The sequence below is a fragment of the Cyprinus carpio genome, chromosome B9 (assembly GCF_018340385.1).
Source record: "Cyprinus carpio isolate SPL01 chromosome B9, ASM1834038v1, whole genome shotgun sequence".
NCBI lineage: Eukaryota > Metazoa > Chordata > Actinopteri > Cypriniformes > Cyprinidae > Cyprinus > Cyprinus carpio.
The window spans coordinates 15,535,312-15,559,079 of NC_056605.1; the positions used below are offsets into that span (position 1 = coordinate 15,535,312).

General features: G+C 39.9%; 1 protein-coding gene across 9 annotated transcripts in view; it reads left to right on the plus strand.

Moving 5' to 3' along the window:
- Positions 1–581: 581 nt before the first annotated feature.
- stxbp5l (syntaxin binding protein 5L) overlaps positions 582–23,768 on the plus strand; it is a 155,527-nt gene continuing 132,340 nt past the window's right edge. For 5 of the 9 annotated variants that reach the window (XM_042731146.1, XM_042731150.1, XM_042731148.1 and 2 more), the window contains exon 1: positions 582–1,456. In XM_042731146.1, the coding sequence (XP_042587080.1) occupies positions 1,289–1,456 (168 nt within the window). In that variant the 5' untranslated portion in view covers positions 582–1,288. The remainder of the gene's footprint in view (positions 1,457–23,768) is intronic. The other 4 variants (XM_042731153.1, XM_042731149.1, XM_042731152.1 and 1 more) reach the window with 2 other exon arrangements.

Genomic DNA, 23,768 nt, shown 5'->3' on the forward strand with positions numbered 1-23,768 from the left:
ACATCACAGCGCCCCCTGGAGGCCACCGTTGCCTCTCAAAGGAATCACATTATGGACTGGATGGATAGAGTGTGACCAGAACTAGAGATCCACAGTTCAGCCACTGTTCCAACGTATCTGTTTAAGTTTGATACAGCATTACTTTTCTCTGTATAATTCTTTAGATAATATAATGAATCTTTTTCGGATTTTCTGATACTAGTCACTTAGTCAGCCTAAACTACACCTCCACGTTGAAATGAACTCAACCACAGCCAGCAGCTCTTCAGGACGTTCAGATGTATACCGATGTCAAATTGGATGGCAATATAATGGACGTTATGGACAGTTTCAGATGTTGGCATGAAAAAAAAAATACTGTATTTGAATATCAAAAGCGTCTGTAGCTTAGTTTGGTGCAATATAGGTAATACTGAGTTTATGAAAAAAAAAAATTGTGCAAATAATTAAATCACTATTTCATTGTTTGTGGTTTCTCAAGCACATGGTCCAATCGCTGCAGCTTGAAGGCGGGCATTACAGTAGGGCCGGGGCACGTGGTCCTATCAGGAGCGAGAGGGGTGTGGCTGTTTTTCGCTCAATCTTTCAGCACCTTGGACAGCAGCTCGCACTCGACTGCGGGAGAGATTCTGGGTGCGGGTCTAGGGTGCTCGCTTCCTCTTCTCCCAAATTACTCAGAAGAAAGAAACCGAGAAGGGGATTTCACAGAAAAGCTTTCAGGTCGTGAAATTTCATGTCCTTTCGATGCAGTTTCTAATCCATTTCCGACGTTGACACGTTGCTATACGCTGCTTCTCTGCGGCGTGTCTCCTCACCGTCTGGGATCCCAAACAACAAGCGTTCAACGTGAGTTTTTCCGTGTACAGCGATTGAATCTCGATAAAATACGCCAAGTAAAATTCATTTTACCGAAGTCAGTTTGTACTTTGTTATGTTTCTGACATGCCTCCTGAGAATGTCTACTAGTTGGATGCGATAACCGTCCTGCGTAAGTGCCATGAAGTTTCTTGGTTCTTCTCCAGCCTGGTTCAGGCTTTAATGCGCACTGAACCTCAACTCGCCTTTCTCCCCAAATCTATCATCTTGTTTTGGTGATCTTCAGCCTTATTTTGAAAGATGAGGTTCTTCTGCGACTTTTTGTGCACATAAAATTCTGAAAGGAATAAGAAAAGAGGAGTCTACATTCGTGCTGTGAAGCCGCATCACATCCTATGCTGTTTTAACCGTCTCGACGGCACGTTTTGAGACTGTTCAAGAGAAACGTTGAAGTATAAACACAAGGATAAAAATGAAGAAGTTCCGCAAGGTTTTGGACGGGTTGACCACTTCTTCACCTGTCAATCCAGGTGGATCTCCCTCGTGCGGAAGTGCGGCTGGGACCCCCAGCACGGCTCCGACACCGCGGGAGCTGGAAATCCAGGAGACACTTATGTCTGAGCACTTCCAAATCTGTAAGGTGGGTGTCCCTCTCTAGCTTGTCGCAAAGGGCTCGTCTGTCATTGCAGCAGAGATGTACAGCTAGTTTTGGCCAAGAGGCCTGTGCCAATCAATGCAGCTGTTGGGGGAAATGTTGTTGATAGAGCCACAATAGAAATTGCAGTGCACCAGTAGCAGACACAATACACACAGACACATACTGTAGTGCAAAGACATTGTGAACCACAAATATGGTTCCCTTCACATCGTTAAGAGATACCAAAGAATTTTAAATTCTGTCACATTCACCCTCATGCCATTCCAAACTTATATGACTTTCTTTCTTCTGCAGGACATAGAATATATTTTGAAGAATTTTGGTAACCAAGCAGATTAGTGACTGGTTTATTGTAGTGACAGTTGGAGATATTGATTTCCATTGTATGGACGAAAACACTGATACGGTTCTTAAAATACCATTTTATGTTCCACAGAAGAAAGAAAGACATACAGTTTTGGAATTAATTGGAATTAAAGTTCTCAGAAGTTAACAGTTGTTAGATAGATTAACACAAAAATTTAAAATTCTTCTGTTTCTCAGTCCCATTCCCTAAGCTTTTCACATGACCATAATGACATGAAAGTTCATATAGATAGTTCACAAAATAAAATTTCTGTCATTATGTACTGACCCTCATTGTGATTCAAACCTGTATGATGATTTTTTCTTCAGTAGAACACAAAAAGGAGTTGTTAGAGACTGACAACCTCCATACACTTTCACAATTCAATTTTCATCCCCTCTAATGTAAGAATGACATTTTTGGAACAACATAAAAATGAGTAAATGATGACAGTTGCCTATATACATTTTCATTTTGGGGTGAACTATCACTTTAACCTACCTCTTTGTCAAAGAGTAGCTATAAGATTCTAATTCATCAAAGTTCATTATAACTTTTTCTATCTATCTATCTATCTATCTATCTATCTATCTATCTATCTATCTATCTATCTATCTATCTATCTATCTATCTATCTATCTATCTATCTATCTATCTATCTATCTATCTATCTATCTATCTATCCAACTTTCTATCTAGTTCTACAGTATTTACTCAATGCATTGGGTGTGAGATGCTCAGGATTAGGCATTGATGGGACACAATCCTCTCCTCAGTGGAGAAGTCGAGTCATAGGGAATCGATGACATAACCGAGGTGTTTAGCTTATATAAAAAGTGAGAATCAGCCGTAGTCTCCGGGCTTGTGTGCTTTTTCCTGAAGCTATTTTTAGAGATTTTTAGGGCCTATTGCAGCCGGTCAGGATGGCGGAAACTGACTGCAGCGCTTCTGCCTCCACTTGAATTGGTTCGGTTCGAGCATGAATTAGAGCGATCGAGGACGGACGTGTGTTGTTCTCCCACACAGCAAATTAGACATCGGAAAAGCTGCTAGAAAGAACGAAAAAGAGCCGTGCTGTTTGAATGGAAGTTCAGGGATGTATCGCAGATCATGAAGCTGTTTGTGAATATTCCCAGAACGCCACATTCATTTATTGGCGACCGGCACACGCTTCGTTCGCACCATATGTAGTAATGGGTCCGCGGTGTTGTTGTGCTCTTCCCCGGGGTATATACGGTGAGAGACTCGCTCTGAAATATACACCCAACAGCCCCGAGTGACGTGGTTTTCATTGATGCCTTTCGCGACTTGCAAAGATTTGCAGCATGTAGACGCTTAATAGGTTGGTTATATTAGAATTCATCGCCAGCTAAACAAACGAGGTAATGCATCATATATTGTCAGGAGGACGTTAGCATATTTATATCTGAGGTAGTACAGGTAGTACAGGTGTCTGTTATTACTACAGTGTCGTTTTTAATTTAAAGGAATAGCTCACCCTAAAGTTTCTTCATCTGAACAGATCTGGAGAAATTTAGCATTACATCACCAATAGCTCCTCTGCAGTGAATGGGGGCTGTCAGAATGCTGTTCAAACAATTATAAAAACATCACAATAATCCACACTCCAACTCCAGTCCATTAATTAACATCTTGTTAAGCGAAAATCTATGAGTTTTTATTAATAAACTAATCGTTCATTAAGTAGTTTTTCACTTCAAACCATTGCTTCTGGATAAAATGTGATTCCACTGTCCATAATATCGTCTAAATCAGGAGAGAAATATGCTCAGTTCAAGCACAGTTTCTAAGCAAAAACTGTTCTAAACAAACATGTTAATTAATTTTCATGTGAGAGGACAACAGGGGATTGACTTTTTCAATGGAGGAAGCATTATTATGGATCATGGACTCATATTTTAGAAGCAACAGTTTAAAGTTAAAATGCCTTAATGACGGATTTTGGTTTCTTACAAACACATAGATTTTCACTTCACAAGACTTTAGTTGATGGATTGGATCATGTGGATTACTTGTAGTTTATTTATGTTTTTATCAGCTGTTTGGACAGCATTCTGATTGCACCCATTCACATCCTTACTCAGGATCCACTGAGCAAGTGACAAATGCAACATTTCTCTAAATCTGTTCCAATGAAGAAACAAACTCGTCTATCTTGTATGATTTTAAGATAACACATTTTTTAGCAAATTTTCATTATTGGTGGAACTATTCCTGAAAGAAATTGATATTTTTCAAAATAGTTAGTAAAAGCTTAGTGATGACTTGATAGTTAGGCAATAAACAATTATGTAGTTTTTACAAAATAATTTTGGCAGCTGTGGTTGCCAGAATAATTTTGTCAAAAATACAGAAAAATCAAAGTTCATCACTAGTAGCTTTTCCATGAACTTAAGTATATACAAATATACAGAAGGTGCACAGAGTCATTCAAGCAAACACAAAACACCATCATGGTAACCCACAACACTTAAATAATGCAATAAACATTCATTAAACAACAGAAGATAAATAACTGATAACCCAGAAACAAAACCCAAAAACTGATAACAAAAACTGTTGAAGAACATGTGGAGTGTAATGTGGAGTGTAATGAAGGGAATTCTGCGAATATCAGTTTACAGTTTTTGATTATAAATTACATCGATTTGTTACTTAGAAAAACTGAACAATTAACAGTATTTTACTGTGAAATTACATGACATGTACGGAAGTTCTAAGCGGCCATGCATTACTATTTTTTTCCTTCTTGTTTTCTCATTATGATGACTTAATTTTCTTGTGATCTCAACATAACAAGTGTTGTTTTCTCGTGATCACGACTTAAATTTCCTATGATCACGACATAAGTTTGTTTTCTTGTTATCACGACTTAATTTTCTTGTGATCTCAACATTACAAAAGTTGTTTTGTCGTGATCCCGACTTTATTTTTCTCGTGATCTCGACATAACAAAAGTTGTTTTCTCATTATCACGACTTATTTTTCTCCTGATCTCAACATAACAAAAGGTTGTTCTCTCAGTTACACAACCGTGCCAAAAGGTGGCAGTACTACGATTGGGGAGCAAAGCTTACAGTACGTTTTTGGGACAGAGGACCTTCTTCATGATAGGTCGTTCATTACTAACATTTAATTTAACTTATAAATGTTAAATCCTTTTATAAATATGATTTTTTGCTTGAAATTTTATGTTATCGTTACTTTTCTGCTGCACGACTCATCACTGTTTTTCATTTACAACGACATACAGCCTGTAATGTGCATCTTTCTTATTTTTAATCTTTATTGTTAATAAATGTATATTAATTAGAAATGTGATTTACATATGTGTATAATTTAGTTCAGTGATATTTAGTTCAGTTAGTTCAGCCACGCCGCTGGCGTCCGGTGTAGACATGGTGTAAGGCGCTCCGCCTATGATTGCGGTGTTGAATGCTTTGTTGTTGGACCATTTAAACATGTTAATTACACAAATAAATGTTTAGTGTAGTCTAACTATGGACAAAATCAGCTTATTTTGCCTATTTTTATAGTAGACTTTAATTATATGTGAAGCAACATTTGCTGAAATATTCACAAGATACAGTTTAAGAGCACACGGTTATCTGTCAATCATTTGTGCCTTAAAGCGGGCATTCCAAAATGCTTAACGTTGCTTAATGCATTAAAAGAGTGTTTTTAAAAGACCAAACTCAGTAAACACATTAATAATAAATTATAATAGCCTATGCAAAGCCAAGCAGATAAGTCCAGGTTGCAAATGCAATGCGTTTTTCTTATCCATCTTTTTCCTCAACACAGAAGTAAGCCTATGGGTGAGACTTCCGCAGAAGTAAGCCTATGGGTAAGACTTCCGTTCCATTAGCCGCTATAGGTAAATAACGAGGAGAATAACAACTTGCAGTAAACGGTAAAATTGTTTGCAGTACAAACCAGTGTGTTCTTAATTAAGATAACTGATTAAAATAATATGATAGGACACATCAATTGTCAATATCAAGCAGCAAAACAAAGTGTTTTGTACAGCTCAAAATAGCTGGATGAACGTGCCCAGTTGGTGCTGAACTGCCTGAGTTCCTTCAGAGGCAGGACAGTGGTACCACTGAAACAATTTCAGAGGCTCCTGGGGCATATGGCATCCGCAGCCACAGTCACGCCGCTCGGATTGCTTCATATGAGACCACTTCAGCACTGGTTACACTCCCAAGTCCCGAGATAGGCATGGTGCCGTGGTACACATTGTGTCACCATCACACTGATGTGTCGCTGCCTATTCAGCCCCTGGTCGGACCTTGCTTTTCTACGGCCCGGGGTGCCCTTAGAACAAGTGTCACAACATGTCGTTGTCATGATGGATGCCTCCAACAAGGGCTGGGATGCTATGTGCAATGGGCAGGCAGCTTCGGGGTCCTGGATAGGACCTCAACTGCTTTGGCACATCAACTGCCTGGTTGCTGGCAGTGCATCTATCCTTGCGCCGGTTTCGGCCACTGCTGCTGGACAAGCACGTGTTGATCCACTCGGACAACACTGCGGCTGTTTCGTACATCAGCCATCAGGGTGGTCTACGATCATGTCGCAGGTCTCAACTCGCCTGTCATCTCCTCCTCTGAAGTCAGACATGGCTCAAGCCACTACGCACTGTCCACATTCCGGGGGAGCTCAGTCGTGCAGCTGACGCACTCTCACAATAGCTCACTTTCCCCGGAGAATGGCGACTCCATCCCCAGATGATCCAGCTGATCTGGAGTCAATTCAGGGAAGCTCAGGTGGACCTGTTTGCTTCCCATGAGTCCTCCCACCGCCAGTTGTACTATTCCCTAACCCAGGCCCCCCTCAGCACGGATGCACTGGCACACAACTGGCCTTGGGCTCTATGCAATTATGCGTTTCCACAAGTGAGCCTGTGCAAGATCAGGGAGGACGAGGAACAGGTCCTGTTGGTTGCACCTACTGGCCCACCCGGACCTGGTTGTCAGAACTCATGCTCCTCGTGACAGCCCCTCCCTGGTGCATTTTCTCAGGGGCTAGGCACCATATGGCACCCAGGTCCAGATCTCCGGAACCTTCATGTGTGGCTTCTGGACGGGACGCGACAGACCTAAGTGACCTACCACCAGCGGTAGTAGACACTGTAAATCAAGCAAGAACTCCCTCTACGAGGCAGGCCTATGCTTTGAAGTGGAGTCTGTTCACGAATTGGTGTTCTTCTCGCCGAGAAGACCCCCAGAGATGCTCGGTCAGAGTCGTGCTTTCTTTCCTGCAAGAAAGGTTGGAGCGCAGGCTGTCACCCTCCACCTGGAAATCGTATGTCGCTGCTATCGCATTGCATCATGATGCAGTGGACGGCTGTTCCCTGGGAAGGCCAGAAGGTTGAATCCTCCTAGGTCACCCCTGATATCCTCCTGGGATCTCTCTGTTGTCCTGGCTGGACTCCAGAGTGGTCCCTTTGAGCCACTTGAGTCAGTTGAGCTGAAGTTCCTGTCTCTCAAGACAGCGCTCCTGACCGCGCTCACATCCATCAAGAGGGTCAGGGACCTCCAAGCATTTTCATTAAGTGAAGAGTGCCTTGTGTTCGGGCTGGCCTACTATCACGTTGTCCTGAGACCCCAGCCTGGATATGTGCCCAAGGTTCCCACCACTCACTTCCGAGACCAGGTGGTGAACCTGCAAGCGCTGCCCCCAGAGTAGGCAGATCCAGCCTTGGTGTTGCTGTGTCCCATAAGAGCGCTACGTATATACGTGCACCGCACCCAGAGCTTCAGAAGCTCTGAGCAGCTCCTGTCTGCTTTGGAGGCCAGAAGACAGGAAAGGCTTTCTCAAGCAGAGGTTGGCCCACTGGATAGTGGATGCCATCGCCTTGGTGTACCAATCCCAGGGCGAGCCATGCCCCCTGGGGTGAGAGCCCACTCCACTCGGAGTGTTGTCTCCTCCTGGGCGTTGGTGCAAGGCGTCTCTATGGCAGACATCTGTCGAGCTGCTGGCTGGGCGACACCTAACACCTTTGTGAGGTTTTACAACCTTTGTGTAAAGCCGGTTTCTTCCTGTGTGTTGGGTAACAGGTAAGTGGCGGGAAGGACTGGCTCGGTGTCATGCTTGCTGTGCCATTCCCCCTCACACAGGGATGCGAGCGCCTTTCTTCTCCCAGTAGAGTTCCCGGTTGGTGAACCCTGGTTGAGCATCCTCCAGCACCCTCGGCAGTCAGACTTGGCGGAGCAGTCTGACACCAGACTCAGTACTGGCTTTAGCATGCCCAGAGTCCCGGTCATCCCCTATACTGGGCTAGGTGTCCATATGGCTTGATTCCCTACAGGTAATCCCATATGTGTATTCTTCCACTGTAAGGTTTCCCTCTCGGTAAACCTGTGTCTTCCCTTGACAGACCCACTCTGTTAGTCTCTTCTGGTAGTTGTTCCATCCCTACTCTAAGGTAGGACCTGCCTCAGAGACCCATTCCGTATGTAGTACTGCCCCCTAGGTCAGTCCATATCAGTATCTCCACATGTAATCTCCCTACGGGTAGGATGTGGTCTCCATAGCAACCTTTTTCTTTAAGGCTCACTTTGCCATCGTTCTGCCAGGCTGAAAGAACAAATAGGAAAGATTTGAAGCAATCTTTCACTGAAGGTTGCAATCCCTTCCAAATTTTTTTTTTGTGGACGGAACAGCAGCATGGCCTTCTCCAGCAGCGATGTACTCACCCTTTTGGTCCCCTTCGGTACCAAGGTCAGTGAATTTGTGCTGAGGCTTTGGGAAGGTTATGACCTTAGCTTATCTTTTGTAACACGCTGCGGCTTGTCAACAATTGCTGTGCCACAGGGTTGTGACGGTGTTCAGATTGTGGCATTTTCCATGGAACCCATATGTCGTTCGACATGACTTGTAGTGACTAACAGATAGGGAACGTCTCAGTTACTTACGTAACCATTGTTCCCTGATGGAGGGAACAGAGACATTATGTCCCCATGCCACAACCTTGAAGCATTCGCTGTTGCCGGGACACGTTCTCGGCTCCTCAGTGTAAAAACCCAATGAGTGGATGCGCGCTGTCACCTTATATGCCCGTAGGCACGGGGAGTGGTTCAGCATGCAAAATCCACTAGCCAATTTTCATTGGCGTTTTCTCTTAAACTCAGAGATGATTGGCCTCCCAAGTGAGACCCCATATGTCATTTGACATAACGTCTCCATTCCCTCCATCCCCTCCATCAGGGAACAAGGGTTATGTACGTAACCGAGATGTTTCGTGCTGCTAAATACAAACATTTTGGAGGCAAAAGACTAAATATAATATGAAAATGAATTAAATCCATACATACAAACAAAATGTTTACTTTTTTTCCCATTGCGTATGTTTATCTATGGCTGAGAGGAGAATGATCACATGAGCTCTGCCGTTTTCTTTCCTATTGGCTGCTCCTCCCAAAAGTCGCTCTTTATTTACATAAAGGATTCTGAACTTTGTTGTGTCACTGAACACGCCCCATCCGTCGCCAACTGTCGCTGTCGCACTTGTCAGCGAGAATCGCAAGCTTTCCATTGAAATTAATGGTATTGTGTCACTTTGTCGCTTGTAGTGTAAACGGGGCTTAATGCGGAATTAAACGCATTGCATTCTTATTATGGGCTCATCTTCTTGTCTGTACATAGTATGAATTACTAATAATGTGTATACTGAGTTTTGTCTTTTAAAAACACTCTGAATTAACGCATTAAGCCAGGTTAAGCATTTTACTATAATGTCCTCGTCGTGTTTGTTACTATATCAACAGTAGACACACAATGCATTGTGTCATTGTTAAAGGAGCAACTTTTGTAATGTCGAGATCACGAGAAAATTAAGTCGTGCTCATGAGAAAACAACTTTTGTTATGTCAAGAAAATTCAGTCGTGATCATGAGAAAACTACTTTTGTTATGTTGAGATCACGAGAAAACAATGTCTCTTTTTGTATAGTACACACACTGAACAAAAGTAAAATTCTAATTTTCATTAAATGACCACTTCAATGAAATGTGGAACCTGATTTATACAAGCAATGGTAAATTGTATGAGTTATTTTTCTAGAGATAGTATAAGTATAAAGCATCCACCTCATGGTCTGTCAAGGGATGCGTTCTTTGTGATGTTGACAGAGACGCTGCTCTGGAGATGCACATCTGCAATAGACTGCTGAACATCCTCTCATGTGCTCAAGAACACTCTGTGACACCCATTTCTGGTTATGATCACTTAACTGAATCATGAGTGTTGACAACAGCTCCCGTCATGGGCTGCCATGTTTCATGTGTGGTAGATTTAGATCTCTTTCTCCCTCTCACTTCTGTATATTCCCGGATGGATCTGGCATACACCGAAATAATAGGGTCAAAGGCATAGAGCAAAAATAGATGAAAAAAAAAACATGTAAAGGTGTATATAACATCATAATGGAAGATATAAACAGCAGGGTGCTTGTTTTTTAAAGCCAATCATCAAGTTCTTGCTCTTGCAAATGACCAAAAAAAAACAAAACAAGGTAGATAGTGTGGTATGATTCTGTTAGTGCTCTGTCAACAATGTTGGCTTCCTCTCCAGTGCCCTGAGACCGCAGTGCCGGCACAGTCTGTGCTCTAGAGCAGCCCGCTCTGTCTGCATGTATCCTCATCTCTCAACAGGAAAGCTGTGCTCACTCGACCAAAGGGAAACGAGTATGAATTGTATTGCACAGTGTCTATTGCTGATAGATTTTTTCATAATCAACACTGTTTGTAGATTCAACAGAGTAGTAGGGCCAGATAGAAATGATGAGACTGATAAAAATAAGGTATAGCCATCATGAGTGAGCTTTGGTCTCTTTTTTGTCTTAAAATCTACCCCAGTAATAATTCTGTCATTAATTACTCATCTTCATGTCATTCCAAACCCGTAAGACCTTTGTTCATCTTCAGAACACAAATTAAGATATTTTTGATGACATTCAAGAGCTTTCTGACCCTGCATAGACTGCAACTCAACTGACACTTTCAAGGCTCAGAAGGACATTGTTAATGTGACATCTGTTTTTTAGCCGTCATAATTTTACAATTATGTTTAATTAATATTACGTGAATACTTTTTGTGTGCAAAGAAAACAAAAAAATGGCTTAATTTAACAATTTCTTCTCTCCCGTGTCAGTCTTTGATGTGCATTCACAAGCGTACCACGGCGCACACATGCTCTTAAATGGTAATTTTTCACTAGATCACCGTTCGTACTCTTGTTCAAATAAAAGCAGCCTTGGTGAAAATTAGAGACTTCTTTCCTTGTATCTTGAAGATCCTCACAGTAGATTTTCCCATCAGAGGGTCTGGGCATCCAGAACAGTCTTCTCGCTCTCTCTATTTGAGAGGAATCACATCTAAAGATGTGTGTAGTAGTGTCATGTAGATAGTGACTCATATAAAGTTTCCTGTCAGTGCTGTTTGAACCATTTTTTCTTTCTCGCTCTCCTTCACTTTTTCTATTTAGCTCCTGATTTTTACATCTGCTCAATTGATTGATTTCATATGATGTTATTTGTTTGAACCTGATTGTTATTTCTTTCCATCATTCAAACTCTGTGTTGTTTCTTCAGCGGCTGAGCAGGGCTAAGGCAGTTAATACTCCAAACAGCTCTGTGCTTGTAATCACCCATAAATGAATAGCCCTATTCAGTCAATCTATATCCTTAAATCCTTTTTCCACTTCACTTCTCTGATCCCCCTTCATTTTCTCTTGTTGTTTAGTAACTTGCACAAAAGAGAGACAAGAAGGACAGATTATTATTTTTATTGTATTATTTATTTATTTATTTTCAGAGGATTTTGTGTTTCGGTGTATTTTTGTGTGCTTATGTATTTGTTTTGATGTTAATATGTTCATGTTGCTAGCTGCTATTACATAACATGATAGGTGTATGCAATGCATTTAAGCTACTAAATTTTCTGAATTTATATGGAATCCTATTGCCACCTCAGAGTAAAACCTAAAAAATTAATTGTCTGTTAAAGTTTAATATAACGACGATAAAAATTGTCATTTTTTGGCTAATATCCAAAGCTTTATTACAGTTATTATTGTTAATATATATATATATATATATTATGAAAGTGAACTTTTTTGTGGACGGAACACCCTTTTCACCCTTTTGGTCCCCTTTGGTACCAAGGTCAGTGAATTTGCACTGGGGCTTTGGGAAGGTTACGAAAGGTCTTGTGGAAGTATTCAAACCCCTTCATTTTTTTCACGTTTTGTTATTTTGCTGCCTTATGTTAAGCTGCTTTAAATTACTTTTTCCCCCCACATCAATCTACACTCCATACACCATAATGGCAAAGCAAAAACAGAACTGTCACAACTTTGTAAATTTATAAAAAATAAAAAACTGAAATAAGTACATTGCATAAATATTCCAACCGTTAACTCAGTGCTTAGCTGAAGCACCTTTACAGCCTCAAATCTTTTTGTGTATGATGCGACAAGCTTTGCACATCATCATCATCAATTATCTGCCATTCTTCTCAATGCCTCTTCACCTCTCAAGCTCTGTCAGGTTGGATGGGGACAGACGCACATTTTCAGGTTTTCCAGAAATATTTGATTGATTTCAATCCCAGGCTGTGGCTGGGCCACTCAAGGACATTCACAGAGCTGTCTATAAGCCACTTTTGCTGTGTGTTTAGGGTCATTGTCCTGTTGGAAGCTGAACCTTTTGCCCAGTCTGAGGTTCTGAATGCTCTGGACGGGGATTTCATTAAGGCTATCTCAATATTTTAGTGCATTGAGCTTGTCTTCTACTCTGATTAGTCCCTCAGTCCCTGCCGCTGAAAAAAACGCCCCATAGCATGAGGCTGCTACCAGCACACTTTACTTTTGGGATGGTACTCTGCAGGTGATGAGCAGAGCTGGTTTCCTTCAAACATGATGCTTAGAATTGATGTCCGTCAGACTAGATAATCTTGTTTCTCTTTCTTGTTGTTTTGCAAATTCCAAATATGTTTCCATGTGTCGTCACTGAGGAGAGGATTGAGTTTGGCCGCACCGCCATAAAGCCCAGATCAGTGGAGTGATCCAGTGATGTTTGTCCTTCTGTAGGTTTCTCATATCTCCATATATGATCATGGAGCTCAACTAGAGTGACCATCAGGTTGTTGGTCACCACTCTAACCAAAGCCCTTCTCTATCAATTGCTCAGTTTTGCCAGGAGGCCAGCTCTAGGAAGAGATCTGGTTGTTCCAAACGTCTTCCTTTATGGATAATGGAGGCTACATGCTTCTGTGAATCTTCAATGCAGCATTTTTTTTTTTTTTTTGCTGAACTCTTCCCTAGACACGTGGCTTAATGCAATCCTGTCTCTGTGTTTTTTTTTGTTTTTTTTTACTTCAGGGCTTGGTCTTTGCTCTAATATGCATTCTAATATGCATTTTCAGCTGTTAGGCCTTTTACTGAGACGTGTGCCTTTCCAAATCATACTCATTCAATTGAATTTGCTGCAGGTTAACATCACTCAAAGTGTGGTAACATTTATAAGCAAATGAATGCTCCTGAGCTAAATTTCAGCTGTCCCAGATAAGGGTATGAATACTTATGCAATGGAATCAAGTTTTTTTTATCTTTAATAAATTAGCAAAAATGTTAAAAACCTATTTTTTTTTATTTAAAAAATGTGAGATACAAATCAAAATTACAAAAAAAAAAAATTACAAAAAAAGTCACACTGTGATAAATGAAGTCACAAATGGGAGATGAAAAGTTAAAATCAGAAAAAAAGTAATATTGTGAGATATAATGTCGCAATTATGAGAAATAATGTTGCAAGTGTGAGATATAAAGTAGCAGAAGCGTAAACAGATTGCCTAGATTTCTGACATCCTTCTGACAGACATCTGTGTGCTTTATTTGTCACTCTCTTCAGGCTTGATAACTGTAACATGTATATTGACAGTGAAAGTGAAAGAGACAAATGTAAAGTCTAGCTAGAATTGTGCGATTGCCTCAAATGCCATCCAGTGCTCAATTAAGAAGTTGTTGCCTCACCTCAATGTCAAGCTCACTGCCAACATTCATCAATATTTGTTTCAAGTCAGTGATGATATCAAACCCCGCCAGATGCGTTCATTTGTGACTGGCAACCTTCCATAGCCTCCCTTTCTGATGACTTCAGCATTGAACTGTCTCCCTCTCTGGATAAGCGAGGGATAGCTGATACGTCTGTAGACAGAAATCTAGTTGCATGTGCACGTGCGTGTGCACGCTTAAGTACACAATGGCTTGTAAGCTCAGTAATTGCATTCTATCTCTCGCTCTTAGCGCAGCTTGATGCCCGCAGCATAAACAGCAGCAGGGTTCAAACAAGCTGTACCCACACATTCCGTTCAAGTGACGTTTAGATATGTATTATACAGTCATGGCCAAAAGAGTTGAGTTAAGTTGAGTATAATGAGACAATATATACAGTGTTGACCCTTGATCTTTATAACCTCTGCAGTTCGCTCTGGTATACTGGATATTAGCTTCTGGGCCAAATCCTGACTGATGGCGATCCATTCTTGCCTTATTAGTTCTCAGAGTTGATCACAATTTGTGGGCTTCTGCTTGTCCACTCGCCTTTTGGTCTGACCACAGGTTCTCTATGGGACTGAGACCAGGGGAGTTGCATGGCCATGGATCCAAAATTTCAATGTAATGATCTTCAAGCCACTTCTTTATCACTCTTGCTTGTGACATGGTGCTCCATCATGCTAGAAAATGCACGGATCACCACCAAATTGCTCATGGATTGTTCGAAGAAGTCACTCTTGTAGAATGATTTGATACCATTCTTTATTCATGGCAGTGTTTTTGGGGAGAATTATGAGAGAGCCCACTCTCTTGGTTGAAAAGCAACCCCACACATAGATGGTCCCAGGATGCTTCACTGTTGGTTCAACACAGGACTCATGGTCACGTTCACTTTTTCTTCTCTAAACAATCGATTTTCCAGATGTCCCAAACAGTCGGACAGGTGATTCATTGGAGAAAATAACTTCTGCTGTCTTCTGCTGTCTAATCCTTGTACTTCCTGCAGAATTTCAGTCTGTCCTTGACGTTTTTTTTTGGAGCAGCTTCTTTGCTGCCCTTCTTGACACCAGGCCGTTGTCCAAAAGTCTTGGCCTTACTTTGCGTGCAGATGCTCTCACACCAACTTGCTGCCATTCCTGAGCAAGCTCTGCACTGGTGGAGACACCATTCTGTAGCTGACTCCTCAGGAGCAGATGGTCCTGGCGCTCGCTGGACATTCTGGGACGTCCTGAAGACTTCTTCACTGCAGTCGAACTGCTCTCCTCCTTCTTCCCTCCTTTTATAGCAATCATTTAAAATGCATCTGATCACTTTACACAATAATCTAGAAACAATGTGAATGAGCACCACAGCAAAACACAAAATTTATGTCACTGCCAAAACTTTTGGCCATGACTGTACACTTACAGCAGCTTTGACAAAGACTAGATGGGTAGACGGATGCATTACTAGTCATGTTGTCATTAAAAGGACAAATACTCTCACTTTTAAATCTCTTGGTACTTTGGACTGGATTTTGTGTGATCGTTTTTTGATTCAGTCATATTCTGTTGTGTGTGTTCAGGATGATGGTCTGGTTTGTAATTGATTGGTGACAGAACTGCTTTTAAAGTGGGCTGTTTCCCCTCATGTGGCTTCACCGGTGCGATGACACACTTATTGACCCAATAAAAGAGCCTCATTTCTCTTATCTGGTATCAACCCCCCTCCCTCCCACCACTCAGTTCTTTCTGTCTGCCTCCTGTTCACTCAATTGTTTTAACGTTATTTGTTGGAATTGAGGCTTAATGCCATTTCAGGCTGATTGAAGCAGGTTTCTGATAGACAGTGGTTAGACAGAGAATCCCGCTCTGCTTGTTTTATTCTTTCCTTATTTGTAAATGTCTTCCTCATTTCAAAGTAAGTTTCTTCTTGAAATGATATAACTGTATGTCTTGGGGTTACGGCTTATAAATGTGGGTCAGGTTTTCCCTACATTATGGGGATTAGATGAATAATTAGGGGATGGGTGGATGAGACAAATGGCATTATAAACATGCTTAATAATGTTTTCATGCAAATGTAAAAATACAAAAAAGACTGTAAAGTGAAAAAATGTTACTTTGAAATTAATTTACTTTGAAACTATTTTTACTCAGAAATTGCCAATACATTTTCAAATAATTACAAAGAAATGGCAAATAACACATTGAACTGAACATTAATTTTTCAAGAAATAAATGTCAAAAAACATTATTTATTTATTTTATACAATTTATGAGGGTTAGGATTTGGTTGAAGTTTTAGTTACTTGTATTTTATTCAGATTCATTTTCTCACAGGCACTAACCCAGTGGATACATTCTGAGTCAGATTGCATTCCTAGTTCATTTTTGTCTTTGGAAAATTATTCTTTTTTTGACAGAACTTAGCTGAGGACCACAACAAGCTTTTTATTTTATTTTTTATGTGTGTCTGTGTGTGTTACCTCTTTATGTGTTTGCTTCTATACATTTACCTGTTTTCTACAGTCTGAAGAGTTTTTGTTATTTATAAGATGTTTTTTTTTTTTTTTTTTTTTTTTTTTTTTTTTTTATCAAAGCAACTTACAGTAGACTTATTACAGGCATGGTCCTGTTGAGCGACCCGGGGTTAAGTGATTTGTTGAAGGCAATCCCCAGTACTGTACCTCTTTCAGTCACCAAATAACACATCTTTGAAAGAGCAACCTCTAAGCAATAAAACTATCCTTTGGGATTGCAGGGATTAAACCCTAGACCCCAGAATGAAGCAACACAGTAGCCTACACCCTGCCCTATACATAGAACACCTACAAACCGCTCATGGATTGGCTGATGTCTACTGCACAAAAAGTGGTTGAATGAAAATAAAATTGGTTGTTTGAAGTTTGGGAGTTACTGTATGTCACTGAGTACTTGAAAGATAAAGATTTTGTTGCGGTAGTTAGTAGTGAGCATATCAAATTAATTTCAGAATTATTTACATTTACATTTATTCATTTAGCAGATACTTTTAATCAAAGTGACTTGCAAATGAGGAATGCAACATAAGCAGTTCATTTTAAGGAGACAGTAAAATGAAAAAAAAAAAAAAAAAGCAAAGCGAAGTACCAAAGTTACCCAGAAAATAAATAGTTGATTGATTTTATTTTGCTCATTTTTTATTTTATTTTATTATTTTATTTTATGTCAAAAAATTGTAGAACGATTAGCTCTGTAACAGTGTTCCTGTAATAAGATGATTTAAGTAAAAGTGCCTACTTTAGAAAGTGCTTATGTAACTTTATGTAACACTAGAACTGCCTCTATCCCTATCAGACACATCTGTCTGTGTTATGACATCAAAAACAAGAGCTAGTCCGGTTTTTGTTGCTGATGATATGTTTGAAACTGAGATTTTAAGAATGAATATGACCCCCAGTTTGAGCAGAAATCTTTATCAAAGGTTCAAAAGTTACTCAAAAGTTCAGTGTCTACATGACTCTTTTCTTGCTGAAGGATTAAGAGGAAGTAGCTCTAGCTTCATGCGTATGAGTCTTACACCACAAAGTGCCAACCTAGAAGCTTCTCTTTCTGAACCATGTACGGATGGACTGTTGGATATTAAAGGCATAGAGCTTATCAGGGAACAGCAGTCTGAGTATCTCCCATATATGTACCAGGCTGCTCTGAGAGATTTGCTACATATGAGCACAAAGTTTACTAGAGCAATGTGCAGAAAAAGGCATTTATTCTTCTTTCAAATTATGCAATTTTGGAAAAAAGTTGAGAAAGAGGCTAGTATTGTGTGTTGACTTTTAGAATAACAAAACAGTTTTATATAACAGAACAAATCTGTTATGTTATATAAACTGTACACTTTTTTATTTAAGAAATTAAGATATATTTTTGGTCTCCTTTTTAATATTTTCATTATCAGTGATGTATGTACTATCCTACATATACTAGTAACTACACCACAGCTCCGACTCATTTTATCTTTAATATTTCATATGTGCATGCCCTTACATTAACAGATATGATATTACAAACTATCAGTTTGTGTGTACAAAAGGCATCTACTATGTGTGTAGCATTAATAGTTCCCTCAATACATTTTTAATACACGGTGCATTAGTAATGATTTCAACAGACATTTATCTAGACCACCTTTTGCTTACACTGTTTTATATTGCATTGCAGCAGCGGATCAATGCTGTGTCTTATAAATAAATAAATAAGTGTGTGAGGGAGAAGGGAATATATGAATGGAACTGATCTCGACAGTCCATCCAAGAATATTTGGGAGAGCATATGACAGTACCTGTTGTATCTAAAACGATAACGTGAGATGTGTGTGCATGCTTGTGAGAGACACACAGCGCGAGTGTGAAAGCGAGATCTGCAGTCCTAGGCAGAGAGCGGTGCATGGGAGTGCTGGATGTGTGGTCTATTTTTAGATTGGGGTCTAGACTCGCCCGCCCTCCCCTCTGAAATAAGAGGCTGAGTGAATGAGCGAGAAAGAGAGTTCATTGTGTGTGTGTTAAAATATTTGTAGCGATGGAGAAAAAGTGGTTTGAAATGTAATTAGATAGCGATAGATAGAGCTAAAGGGAGTGAGAGAGACCCTTGCTCAATGTTCTGGAGACTTCTATGACATCAGTGCTGCCCAGGTCTCTTTACTGTATGTTGCTCTCTTCCTTCCTGTACCTTTCCAATGCAGAATTAAACACGTTGTCGAAAACATACAAACTAAAGGAAGGCGAAGGCCAGATATATAGAAAGGGAGAGAAAAAGGGGAAAAATGGATCTTCTGGCCATGAAATATGGATGAGGCTTTAAAGATTGGGGCCAGTAGATGTATTTTTCATCCTCTCTCTGACTATGTATATTTAATGCCAAATGACTCTCTTTGCAGCCCGTATGGGGCCTGTTTGCACCCCCCACTACCGTTTATGCATGGATACGGGGAGGTCCCAGGGGCTTCGCGTCTCCTTCCTGCCACAGGTTGCATCGACCTGCTGGGACAGACAGGAGGTCAGTGCCCCCTTGTGTGTCAACCTCTTCCAGCCCATGATTAAAGGCTGCAGAGCTGCCAAACCTGGACCACCCGCCCCTACTCCAGCTGCGGGAGACAGGGGTGTGTGAGCATATATGTGTGTGGCTCATTAAAGGAATATTCTGGGATTTTTTTCACATCTGTATCATGTTGTTGATTACCACAGACAATGATTTAGACTCAGCTTTCAGTGTGTTTAAATGAACAGGGAATATTTAGAATATGGCAGCCTAAAAACATTGTTACCATATATACTCCATATATACCATATATATAATACTGTGTGTATATATACAGTATTACACACACACACACACACACACACACACACACACACACACACACACACACACACACACACACACACACACACTCATACAGACTACTTTATTTTATATTTCGGAGTTTGACAGCACCTGTTTGCTGTAGTGGAATCAGCAGAGTGAAGAAAAAAGAAAAAAAAAAAACTTTTTGGGTGAATAAATGATGTCAGAAGTTTCTATCATAAGTGTACTATATAGTTACCATAAACGTATTTCCTATTTGTTTATGTACAGAGAGGGAGTGAATTAAAATGAATATTCTGTATGGTAATTGATAGTGTATCATGCAGATGCAGTTTTTATGGTTACTCTGCCCTTCTTTACTAGCATGAGCTGATGCAGAGAACCCATAAAAGCATCCAGTCACATACTGTAGTTCCTATTAAAACATTTACACAGAACAAAATGTCACAAAGCCACAGTTCAAAAACCATTTGAGGCAGTATAAATGCAGCTGTAGAGATTTTTATTTCTATCATGGCATCACATCAGTTACTGACAGAAGAATGGGTTGAAAGAAGACCCTCCACATTACTGGAAATATTTAATTCCTTTCTGCATTATCTAGCAAACTGTAAGACAGAGAGATAGACAGATATGCGCAGCATGTAGAAGCTGATATATCCCGTATGAATGACTTGGAGAAATGGAGAGCGGGGGTGGGGAGGTACATTTCGGGTTTGCTACTTGGTTGGCACAAAAGCACGGCATATGTTGCTCTGGCCTGATTCTCAGAATCAACACACAACCTTTTTCAGGGTTGTGACAGCTAGATGTGTGGTGTGACTGCACAATTTGATTCTGTGAGTGGGAATGAACAAGAATGTGCTGTTTCAGTCGTATGTTTGTGGCTGAATGATATTTAATCATGGGTAAAAGCCACTAAGGAAGTCAATGAGATAAACACGCTACCATTCAAAAGTTTGGGCTCTAAATATAGATTTTAGAAAGAAGTTTCTTATGCTCAGCAAAGCTGCATTTATAATCAAAAATAGTAAAAACTTTATTGTGAAATAATATTACGATTTTAAATAATATTTTTATGTGAATATATTTGTAATTTGAAATTTCAGCAGTCCTTACTCCAGTTTTCAGTGTCACATGATCCTTCAGAAAGTATCATATGCTGATTTGGCTGACTATCAATGGTAAAAACTTTTTATTTAAAAAAGCTTTATATTCTTGTGAAAACCTTGATTCTTTTTTTTTTTTTGGAACGTAAAAGTATTCAGTGTTCTTTCTGACCAGTTTAATGTCCTTAATGGCCTTTTGCTGAACAAAGCGATTTAATTTCTTTAAAAAAAGGTACTGACCATAAACTTTTTAACAATAGTGTAAGTATCACTATGTTTGATTTGATTAAATATGTATTTTTGTAATTAATTTTAAAAAAATTGTACTGTCACTTTTGATCAATTTAATGCATCCTTGTGGAAAGGTTTGATTTAACAAATAACTGAGCCCAAACTTTTGAAATAAATGGTTTGCTTCATGGAAACTTAAAGGTACAATTCACCAAAAACTGAATATTCTGTCATTGTTTACTGACCCTTGTGTCGTTCCAAATAGAATGTCTGTATGACAGAAAGACATTTAGATTAGATTAGACAGATTTGAGTACACCTTGACAGAATTTTCGATTTTGGGTGAACTGTCCCTTTAAGAGTGATAGAACAGCATGGAGTAGTAGAAACAGGGTGGATAAATTGAATAGCTAAACGGCGGAGACAACAGCCCATATCAGTATGAGAGAGCGAGAGGAGAGAAACCCAGAGATGAAGAGGGAATGGGAGGGGGATGCTTAAATAGTCTGCAGTAAAGCAGAGCACTGAATGAAAATCTATATGCCGAGGCACTCATTAGCACTCATTTGATTAATAGAGACGATAAGGCAACACACACATATGCACTGAAACCTCAAACACAGCCACGCCCATGCAGACACAGACCAATGATTCCACTCGTCTGCACAAGCAGACAATAAACCTGCAGCTGTAGTCGCAAGTCAGGAGAATTTGAACATGACAACGGTTTCGTCACAGCTCTATTCCTGCTTAATAGCCACAGATAGAACATCACACTCACTTCATCCCGTCTCTCTTGCTCTCTCTCTGTGTCTTTTGCTTGCTTTGTGATCACTCCATCCTGCTCATTCATCCAGTACTTGCTTGCATCAGTCCAGAGCCATGCAGATGAATTATTGATGAACATACCTTCATAAAGGAGCCAAACAAATGGGGAAAGTGAGTGAGCGGAAGTGCATTTTTACAGTCAAATGTAAAAAAAAAAAAAAAAATCAAATGAACTCATGGACCACTTGAATTTGTTACACTCTCTGTTAGTGTCCCAACCAGGAAGCATTCGACACTAATCTGCAGAATTGTTTCTAAAATATTTTTGGACAGTGTCACAATTTGCGTCACAACTCTGGAGCCGCATGTGTGATGGATTTCAGCACCATCTGTGGCGGCCATCACCAGCGCCAGAGCACTAGCACAGACCCGCAGGCTGTGGACGGCTCTCATTGCATGCTTCCAGCTCCGATGGCTGCGGACAGCACCTGCTCTTATTTCAGAGCACACATTCTGGACAGCTTCTTTACAGTTCAGTGCACCAAATAAAACACACTCAGAGTGGCATGATTTGAAGCTGGCCCCCGACCAGCTCAATTGATTAAAGGGATTGCAGGCAGTTTGCTGCAAGTGTAACAAGGTAAATGTTCATTGAGTAAAATGACTCATAAGTGACTCGCTAGTGAGAGGTTTGGGAACTTTTGAAGCACTTTAATTGTTTTGTTGGCTATTTAGAGATTGACGTGAAGCCACGTTTTCACACACCTGTCCACCTGCAATGAGTGAACAAGCAGAAATGTAAATTAGCAGCTAATATAAGGAAAAGTTTCATGTGTTCTGACATGTACCAACAAATGTTTTGAGTTACTGTTGTTTTACTTTATGAGGAAAACATTTCAGGAATTTTCTCCATATACAGTAGTGGACTCCAGTGGAAGCCAGCGGGCTATAGGTCCAAATCTGCAGTTTCAATGCAGCTTCAAAGGGCTCTACATGACCCCCGCTGAGGGTCTTATCTAGCAAAACGATCAGCCATTTCTTTTTAACTACAAATGCTCGTCTTGCACTAGCTCTGCAATGCGCATTCACAACTTCACGCATTCTATAATCATGTTTGAAAGGTCACGTTTTTTCCTAGCAGAATACATTTTTTAGGTTTCAAAAGATTAAACATCCAGGATACACACACGAATGGACCATTTTAAACAATAAACTGTTACAAAGACATAAATATGTGTCACGCGCATCGCAGAGCTAGTGCAAGATGAGCATTTGTGGTTAAAAAGTATATAAATATATTTTTTTTTTTTTAGAAAATGACAGATCATTTTGCTAGATAAGACCCTTATTCCTTGGCTGGGATCCTGTAGAGCCCTTTGAATCTGCAGTGTTAACTGCAGTTTGGACCATTAACTCGTTGGTCCCCACTGAAGTCCACTATATGGAGAATAATCTTGGAATATTTTCCTTAAAAAAACCTTAATATATTTTCTACTGAAGAAATACATATAATACAATAAATTATCAGGAACTTTTAAATCTGGAATGAACTAATTCTTTATCAAAAACGTGTGAAAACTGTCTGGTTGTAAAAACCTGATCTTCTGAAGTAACATTGAGTACACTGCTGTAATTAGTGTAATGATATACAGCATGTATGAATATTTATGCAATTATTCATTGTTTCTAGTTCATTGCGTTGTTATGGAAACACACAACGTGACTTACACAGTTTGGCTATCACGTAACTTAGCCACTTGCGCATTTTGTGTGGATGCAATTAAATGTAATATTTTATTTATGTCTATATATTTTATTAATCTCATATTGAGTTAGTTAGCCCACTAAAATAGCACTTCGGTTTACTAGTGTTCATTCATTTTCACCAGCTCAAACAGCTCAGTCTCTGATATTATTGATTGTGACTGCATTATTTAACACAATTATTTTCTTTGTAGATTTTTCTTCAAAAACATTGTTAGCTTAAATTTATTTATTTAATTATTTATTTTGTCAAATTATTACATTTTTAAATTATCATCATGATGCACATTATTGCCCTTTTTATTGATTAAACTCATCAGTGACAAGCGATTTGTCAGTAATTTTATTGATAACAAGATTAACACTGGTTGCAGATGAATTAGCAGGAATAGATTCCCATGTCACTGTTGTGTCCTTGAGCAAAGCACTTAACCCTGTGATACTCCACAGGGGCCGTCCTTACAGTTAGCTGTCTGCTAATGGCAGATAACAGCATCTTGACTTTGATTTGTGCAAACGTGTAATGTGTGAGAAATTCTAGGTTAAATACAGTGTGATTTACAGAATAAAACTCAGGGCTCTTAGCCAGAAGGTTGTTGGTTCAAGACCCACATGCAGCAAGCAATCACCATTAGGCCCCGAGTAAGGCATTTAGCCTACCATACAT